Here is a 9,869-nt window from a genome sequence, read left to right as displayed (position 1 = left end):
AGTTTATTTCAATTCGGTCAGTTTCCTTTATTGTTTATTTCAATTCAGCTAGTTCTTTACTTTAAATTGCATTTTTATTTCTTTTAACACTTTTATAAAAAGTTCTTACAGACAAGGCAGAAAAAAAACCTTGCTAGGAGTTCTTACTATTCTCTCTCCCACACATTCGCCTGAAGTCAGCCATCGGAAAAGAGATAGACTGGTGTTCAATTCATAATTTTAAGTATTTTATACAAATACTCTGGCACATCAGCAAGAGTCCATCGATCGGCGTAAGGCCAAAAACCGCGCGAATATATTTTGGCACACCCGGTAGGACCCCCATTTGGTGTTAAAATAATACGTGAGATTGGTTTTGATGCACAAATGAGTGTATTTTAGGGCCAGCAATGGTCAAAGTGGGTGAGTAAATTAAAGGGGGACAATAAGGTAAATGTGCTGGAATAGTGAGAATTGGAATAGGGAGAATGATATTTTAGGTTACACAATATATTAAACAGTAAAAGTTCATGTCCATGTCATCTATTTAGTCAACCTCATTTTTTTTTTTGAAATTATGGGACTTTGAGTCAAATACTTAGTAAATATAGAGCCCTAAGCCTACATATGTTCGTTGCACATGACTTCCTAATGTCCAATTTCTAACCTAGCTATCAAAGACGACAAGGACTTCTTTGCAACATTTTTTAAAACAATTAGGACTTATATATAAATAATAAATGATATGGGTGTTATATGCTCAAACTGTACTTTGCACTAAATTATAAGGCTCAATCTACCTACCAATGTTATGGTGTAAAAAAATAAATAAATAAATAAATACAAATCTACCGTGTAAATTGACCTTTTGCCAATTGATTCTGAATGGCTTTATCAAGATTAGAAGCGAATTTACACTTCAACTCAACATAGTTTCTAAAATTTTCTTAAAAATCCCCAAAAAGTCCGGATATTCAAAAAAATATAAAATATTTGGACATGTATTTTGACGTATCCGACACGTGATGGGGCGTGTCTGGCGCTTGTCAGTGTTGACACAAATTCTTTGCCCTTTTAGGTGTGTAAGTGCTTCCTAGACATGGAATAAAGGAACATTTATATTTGTCAACTACTTACATTTTACCGACATGAATCTCATTAAATTGGCCTTGCAGAAATTATTTTTCCATCTTCAAAGCATTAAGTTAATTTAAAATTAGAAGATACTGAATGTGATAAAAATAATAAAAATTCACGCATATGAAAGTTTAAATTTCATTTATAACAAGGAGTATAATAGTGTACATAATATTTTGTTTTCATTTTCTTAAATATTGTTTTCGACAAGATAAGTATTCACCCATCCCTCCCTCCCTCTTTGGGACAGAAAGGTTATACAATTAGATTAATGGCCAGTAACACTGGAAGCTACTGCCTAATAAGTTGCCTCGAGAAACAACCTAAATACTCCACCAACTTCTAGTTTTTTGATCAAATGTAATTAATTTGTAGCAAGATAGGCTATTGAAATTAAATCAACCATCTATTTACGAAAATAAAAACATGTTTGGTATTTAATTTGTTGCACTATTTATAAAAAAAATGTTTGAATTTTTTTATTATATTATATTTGTTTTTTAAAAAAATAAAATAAAATCTCATTACTGTTGTTTATATAATTAACAAAAACAAATGAAGAAAAAGAAAAACAAAGAAAAGTTAAAATTAAAAGAAATAAAATATGAAAGAACTTTGATTAAATAATAATAATAATAATAATAATAAGTATTTGAATGAATAAAGAGAATGCAAATTTTTTGGAGTAAAAAAACAGAGAAAAAGAGAGAGAGAGAATCAGAGGGATTTTTAGAAAAGAAAATTTTCGGAGAGAGCATTTTACAAATTTTTATAAATTATACACCAAAGTGTAAATGAAAATGAGGTCTGTGTAGGCTGGGCTACCAATCAAGCAGACCAGAAAACATACGAAGGACCAAGCAATTATAAATACCACATAATTTCATATATATATTTTTTCATTAATTTAAAATAAAAATAAAAATAAAAACAAAATAGAGCCAGAATTCATTATGAACCATCATATAAAGAGAAACTTCTTCATCCATCCCCTAAAATTAGGTAGTAACATTTTATTTATTGGACTTTTCACCAGCATGCACACCAGAAAAGTAGCCCTGAGGGCTACTCTCAAACCCATCCCTTGATATGTATGACCCATCACCACCAGGAGCCTTCATCATTCCTCCTGACCCTGCACCACCACCGCTGCCTTTTGCTCCACTTCCTCCACCACCTTGGACGCCGCCGCCGCCGCCGCCGCCGCCACCACTGCCACCTTGGACTCCACCACCACTGCCACCTTTTCCGTCCATTTGAAATATGGTTATATAGAGTTTGTGTTTCTAATCAAATTTGGTTTGAGATTGATCAACAGAAGGACGAGATGGCCGAGTTTATATACGAGGGATTTAGATAAGCTCTCATTTAATGGACCACACTTGAAATTATAAATAATCATCTTGTAAACATAAGAATTGTCTTGAATCTTGATGCATGCACCGTCCAATAGACTTAGACTTTGTGGAATCCGAAGCATCACTTTTAATTTCTTATAGTATTCAAAATAAGATGGACTATTCTCATTCACTTCACTCGGTTCAATGGATTCAAGAGCCAAGTGAACTCCTAAATTGAACCTTTTATTACATGGATATTCACCTTTGTGTTTTTTTTTTTTTTTCTTGGTATTAGCAAAGGTGAATACAAAACGTCACCTTTGGTAAATCAATGTTATTTTTACATGGATATTCACCATTACTAAATGTTATTTTTGCCTCCTGTTTTTACTTCGAAAAACAAAATTATGTTTCTGTTTCTTTGCGACTGCAAAAATAGAAAACGAAAACGTTATTAAAGGCACCCTTATTTAGCGAATTCCTGTATTACAAACAGAATAAATTACTACTGTTTGATTTTTTACGGGCTCAAATTATCATCTAATTTTATTTTTTATTTCTAAACTTGTCAACAAATATATTCTAATGCAAAATGAATACAACAAACAACTTTTCATTTTTGTCACATTGTCATTTACTTTTCAATTTTTTTTCTTTTCTATTATTATTTTTTATTTTATGTTTTTGGGTTGATTACTAAGACCTTTCTTGTTAAATGCTCAAAAAACAGGCACATCTATATAGTTTAAAGAATAACAATAATAACCCATTTCTAAATGTGTGAAATGGCAATTATACCAATTATATTTTTATTATTATTTATCATTACAACACATGGACAAAAACATTTATTTTCAAGTTACAAGGCAAAAAGTAGATTTAAGTAAATTTCAAGAATGACATCAACAAATAATATTGAAGGATTTAAACAATTAATACTAACTGATTTTATGAGAGATGAGATTAGTGTTACTCTTACCATAATTACAAGAGAGGTTATCATGTCAGTGTTATTTTTGAAACTATATGAGAGTTTCTTATTATTTAGGCATTCAACAGAAAATGTTAGTGTAATTTATCAAATAGACATGAGATTTAGGAGGGAAATTAAATTCGTAATTTAAATCTACTATAGTATCGATTGAGAAAAGGCAAAGAGGCATTCAACAGAAAATGTTTATCAAATAGACATGAGATTTAGGAGGGAAATTAAATTCGTAATTTAAATCTACTATAGTATCGATTGAGAAAAGGCAAAGACATCTGATTCAGGGGGAAAAAATTCGTAATTTAACTTTAAAAAGTGTTAACTCTTATTAAACATTCTTTCCCATCATCACCTCAGACATCGCCTCTTCTCTAACTCTTTGGTCACTTTGGTTTGTAAAGTATAAATTACAGGGTCGCGAGCAAAAATACCCCTATATATAGTATGCATATAGAGTATGCAACCTCCTATATGTTCTCAAAACTCCATAACATTCAATTTAGGTGCAAAGGAGGGCCAGATTTTACTAAACCGTTAATCCATGAAGCACGGACACTCCTACAAAGGAGTTGTACCCGTGTCGTGTCCGCGTCGAACATCGACACTTGTCGAACACTCCTCGTACACGTGTTCATAAATAAAATAAAAATTAAAAAAATTATTACTTTAGACACTTAGGCCAACTCTTTCAAATATTTTTAATACAAGCTTACCCGGTAATCTTGAAAATAATATGAACATATTTTAAAGTGTTTAACTTTTTTCTTTAAGAAAAATTGATATCAAGCATTAAATGACATTTATTCATTTAAAATAAAAACACTATTATGACAAATAGTATAATAATGGTATGCATGATATAAAAGCCATTACAACTATTATATAAACTTATAAATGAATTAAATTTTTATAATACTATTACTCAATACATTTATAAATAAAAATTCATATTTATATATAGTCGTGTCAAAGTCGTACTGTGTCCTACTTTTTAAAAATTTGGCATGTCAATGTATCTGTGTCTTGTTGTATCCATGTCCCATGTCTGTGTCTATGATACATAAGTTGTTAATGCATGACTGAAAAGACTAAAATACCCTTCTGAATAAAATAAAATAATAACTCATTAAAAAACGGTGTCGTTTTCATTTGGGAATTCTTCTTCCCTGGATGAAATCCAGAATGTGTACTCCACCCATGTTCTATGATTTCTGGCCATTAACACCATTAAATTACAAATGGCAATCCAATTTCTTCTACAGTGCTGAAGAGAAAAAAGGAAGCAAGCATTGTAATTAATAAGAACATTGTAATTTTCTTCTACTAAAAAGCAAACTATGTAATAATAGAAGGCAATCCAATTTCTTCTATAGGGCCAAATCATGTACACAAACACACATATATAAACACTCTGATCAATAAGAACTCGTAATATGAAAGTTGTTAATACCAAAAACAAAAACAAAACACACACACACACACACACACAGAGATTATCAACATGAGTTGTATTTCCTAATGTATTTATGTAAATTCTCCTAAATTGATTTGGTAATTAATTAGGATAGTAAAATATATTATTATTATATTGTGTAATATATTCTAACCATGTATAGGTTTACCATATAGGCCACACATCTCGTCACCTATATAAATCCTTGTGTATCTCATATCTCATATATCAGTACAATATACAATTGCTCTCTCTTATTTTTGACATGGAATCAGAGCAACAATAAGAATTTTATTCTTCTCTTCTTCTTCTTCTTCATATTCCGTATTCCAAATATCATATTTCGAATTTTATTCCTGTTGTTAGTTTAAATGGCGATTACTTCAGGTGCAACTACCGTACCAACCCCGACTCTGTCACTACAAATCATAGTCCACCAAGACAATTCTGCATTTCCAACTGGAATTATACTGGATGAGACTAATTACTCATTACGGTCTCAACTCATGGAGATGCGGATTAGCACTCGTAATAAGGCTAGGTATCTCATCGGAGAAGTGAAAAGGCCCGCACCTGGAGATTCAAAATTGGAGGCATGGATGACCAAAAATCATCGAGTCAAGAGTTGGCTCATTGTCTCGATGATCCCATCATTGATGCAGTGATTTGTTCATCTTCCCACAGTTAAGGAGATATAGGAAGTGTTGTCTAGGACCTTCTATAATGGATCGGATGAAACGTGTATTTTTTAATTGAATCAGAGGACTTTTTCTACCAAGCAGAATGGTCGCCCTCTGCCAACATATTATAATGAACTTGTTGCTAGCTTTTAGGAGATTGATTACAGGACTATGTCACAGGTATGAACAGTTCAAGAATGAGTGGTTAAATTGCACTCGGCCAGGGCGAGGCTTCAAGTTCATATTTTTCTAAGCGGACTTGACTCTCAATAGGTTCATGGAGAAATTCTACGAAAAGATCCAAAGCTTGACATCGAGAGTGCGTATGCATATGTCTAGAAAGAGTATCAGCAGAAGCAGGCGATGGAAGAATCTCATCCAATCTCAGAGAGCTCAGCGATGATAGCTAACCAAACTCGACAAGGACCACCATCAGGCCCTTTGAAAAATCAGTGTAATTAGGCTACTAGAAAATCTAGAGGGCAAGTATGTACTCATTGTGGTGAATAATGACATTCGAAACAACGATGCTACGAGATTATTGGCTAACCTGACTGGTGGGATTTTACGAAGAAGCCTCGGAAGAATATTGAAGGAAAAGCCATGATGACTTCTATGGAAGAGGAACAGGTGCTACCTGGCCCTGGGCCTACATAGGACTTCCCAGGCAAGAAAACCAAAAATATCTTAAACGGTTCCAAAAAAGTATATAATGATTCTAAACTCAAAGAAACGCTCCAAACAACTCCCGGAAACCTACGTCACGTGTCCCCACACATAGAAAAATAAAATATCAAAAATAAAAAAATAACGAAAAATTGCATGATGGAACTGGGCCTTATAGATATTATTGTTGCGGTACATACTTACATTTTCAACATTAACACATGTACTGAAATTCCAATTATTAAACCATCCAAAGGTGAGAAGTGAAAGGTTGGGATTGAAATAGATAAGCAGTTGCAGTAAACAATTCGGGTTGGAACTCAATTTTGATTAAGTCTGGAGGTTAACTGGTGTTGGTGTGGAACTGGACTGGTTGTAATCTCTTTCTTCATAGTGGATTCTTCTTAGCCTTGTGAAAGGCTCCAGAGGTTTTTTGATCCCGGGTTCAGAGGTTTTTCCTCGTATATGTCTATCTCTTTTTACTTTACTGCACTTCTTAAATGCCTATATATTGCTTTGTGATTGATGCATGCTTATATTAATATAATGTCGAAATTAATTCACGTACATGCTTAAGTGTTCAAGGCAATTAACCAGATATAGTATATCACTTATAGGTTGGTTAAAATCAATTAGGGGTGATTGATTGCTTATTTATTTATTTAATAAATTAGATTTATTTATTTATTTAAAAATAATTTATTTATTTATTTCTGATTTATATATTTATGGGTCGCGCTTAACACAACGAATAAATAAATTCACCAATTGTACTTGATTTAATATATTTTAGATATATTAGCTTCCGCATTCAATAGAAAAGAATTGAGTGAATCTATCTTAAAGTTAGAAAAAGCCGAAAATTGGGAACCGACCTATATATTCACCCCCTCTACGTCATATCTCAAGATCCTATTCGCTGCGTTCACAGTTGAGACCTCTTCAATTAGGCTCACTTTTGAGCGAAACTGATAGAACCTATATCAATACCATGATTAGATTTTATGATGCGTGGATGTCTACTAGGATAAAGTTTTCTTTCAGAGTCCTCTTCGCAGTCATTATCAATAAATCGACTACCCCAATATGATGGGTGGATGTCTAGCAGAAAGGTTTAAACCTAAAGTCACTGCGATTTGGTATGAAAAATTGCTTAGCTACCACTTAAAATATTACGCACCAAAATTTTAAGTGGCTGCAGGCACCTTGCTTAATTCTTATTGTAGAAGAGTAAGTGAATTTAGGTTTTAAAATATTTTACTAATGACAATTTTACCCTCAAATAATCATAATGTTTATCACATTATCTCTCTTCTCAAGTCTCAACACTTTTCTCTACTCCAAATTATATCCCAAATTAAACCTATTGGTTCCCAATCAATGCGATTTGGTATGAAAAATTGCTCAGCTACCACTTAAAATATTATGCACCAAAATTTTAAGTGGCTGTAGGCACCTTGCTTAATTCTTATCGTAGAAGACAGTATGTGAATTTAGGTTTTAAAATATTATACTAATGACAATTTTACCCTCAAATAACCAGAATGTTCATCACATTATCTCTCTTCTCAAGTCTCAACACTTTTCTCTACTTCAAATTATATCCCAAATCAAACCTATTGGGTTGCCAATCAATGCATTTTTGTTTTTAGTTTACTCCAATATCCCAAAAAAGTTTCAGCTAACATTGCTCTTTTCTTTCTCAAAAAATATGGATACAAATAATATTTAACAAATTATAAATACAATATACATACGGTTCACTTAGGTTTATTATCAACAGGTGTGCAATGCAACCCCTCTTACCATTGTTATAAGGCAAACTATTATAAATAAAAAAAGAAACGATTTGGGTGTGAATTTTAATATCCTTTTCATAAATATTTAATTTTTAAGTCATTCATTTTATATTATTTCATTTAATCTTACTGTCAATTTTACAAACACAATTTTATACTTGTGTTTGATTTACATGAAAAGATTTTACATGTACAACTAACACGTTAAGTTTTGAACATATCTTTACAAATAATTATGTACCAATATATCAAAATATAGATTTAACAATTTCATGAAGGTTGTATATTTAGCTCGACTTTAAGTACAAAATTTTTATCCAACTTTTTCAGCAACCAAAGCTACTCAACTTGAACCAACCCAAATACGCTCCAAATTTAAAACTGAATTCAAGTTAGAATAGTACTAATAAAATTTAAAATAAAATATAAAATTTTAAAATTTAATAGGTAACATAATTATTCATGATTTTGATGAGGTAACATAAATTTTATATATATATAATTATTTTATCTTGATTTGTCAAAAATGAAACTGGACATATTATTTCAGATCTTATAATTCTCACTTTGACTGTCAATTTAATCCAAAGTCAATCTACTTTGTAGAAGCCAAAGAATGGGTAATTCAAGGGAAATTGCAATGAACTATATCATACCAAAAAATAATAATACATAAATAAATAAAGGGAAGATAGTCCCATGAATTTTATTTTGACCAGCTCAATTTCAATTTTCTTATATATATATATAGTACTAACTTCAGGATTTCATATAAGAGAAAATATGTGGGCAAAGTAAGAAATTAAAAAAGGACAAGAGTGTAGCCTTCAGTGGTATCCCAATAGGGAACAAAGTAGTTGTGTGACTTATTATTTTCCGAATAAAGGAAAAATAAAAATGGATATCAAGAAAAAAAATTAAGTTAAATTTATATATATGGATATTATATGTATATGTGAGCTAGGCTACCAAAAAAGTTAATATATACTCCGAAAAAATATATTTTCCGGGTATATATATATTTTTTGGGCAAGTAAGATTGTAATAAAGAGTACTAATGCCATTTTATTTATTTTATTATTATTATTGTTTCTTTTCTTGATTTCCAGACAACTGTTAATTTAAGTTAATTTACAAATAAGCAGCTGGTTAACCTTCCCATCAAAATTACACATTTCAACAAGTGAGAATTAAGAAGAAGTAAGCAATTCATGACTAAAAGCAATTATAACACATAACTTCATATATATTTTTTCATTAATTTAAACATAAAACACCAGTATTTATTTCATCCCATATATAATTAGATAGTAACATTTATTTATTTATTGGCCTTTTCACCAGCATGCAGACCAGAAAAGTAGCCCTGAGGGTTGCTCTCAAACCCGGCCCTTGATATGTATGATCCATTACCACCAGGCGCCTTCATCGCTCCTCCAGACCCTCCACCAACACCTCCACTGCCTTTTGCTCCACTTCCTCCACCACCTTTACTGCCGCCACCGCCACTACCTTTGCCTCCGCCGCCACCGCCGCTGCCACCTTTGCCACCCATTTGGAATATGTTTAGAGTTTATGTTTTCTGATTAAATTTTCTTTGAGATTGATCAACAAGGATTTAGATAAGCTCTCATTTAATGGACCACACTTGAAATTATAAATAATCATCTTGTAAACATAAGAATTGCAATTGATTCAAAGCATGGGATACTTTTCCAATAATAATAGAATTGGATATATCTACGTGGCAGCTTTGAGTCCGTAAGATGATTAGACTATGTAGAATCCGAAGCATCACTTTTAATTAATTAGGATTCAAATAAGTTG

At 31.8% G+C, this 9,869-nt stretch overlaps 1 protein-coding gene across 1 annotated transcript; it reads right to left on the bottom strand.

Annotated features, from left to right (window-relative positions):
* Positions 1–1,599: 1,599 nt before the first annotated feature.
* On the bottom strand, positions 1,600–9,597 carry LOC132296478 (glycine-rich protein DOT1). The gene is made up of 2 exons (XM_059794677.1): positions 9,384–9,597; positions 1,600–2,269 (listed from the first exon to the last, which is right to left on the bottom strand). The coding sequence occupies exons 1-2, from the start codon at positions 9,595–9,597 to the stop codon at positions 2,130–2,132; spliced, it is 354 nt and encodes a 117-aa protein (XP_059650660.1). The 3' UTR covers positions 1,600–2,129.
* Between the last annotated feature and the right edge of the window lie 272 nt (positions 9,598–9,869).

Source organism: Cornus florida, unplaced genomic scaffold (assembly GCF_030987335.1).
Source record: "Cornus florida cultivar Cherokee Brave unplaced genomic scaffold, ASM3098733v1 CherokeeBrave_3.0.0_Hap2_Chr02, whole genome shotgun sequence".
In the NCBI taxonomy this organism is placed as follows: domain Eukaryota; kingdom Viridiplantae; phylum Streptophyta; class Magnoliopsida; order Cornales; family Cornaceae; genus Cornus; species Cornus florida.
This window is presented reverse-complemented; position numbering and strand designations above follow the sequence as displayed.

Bases quoted from the DNA above. Each gene is read 5' to 3' on its own strand.
- LOC132296478 (XM_059794677.1), bottom strand. From the start codon at position 9,597: ATGGGTGGCAAAGGTGGCAGCGGCGGTGGCGGCGGAGGCAAAGGTAGT. The intron at 2,270-9,383 runs GTGAAAAGGCCA...GTGGAGCAAAAG, and splicing joins CTTTTCTGGTCTGCATGCTG to GCAGCGGTGGTGGTGCAGGG.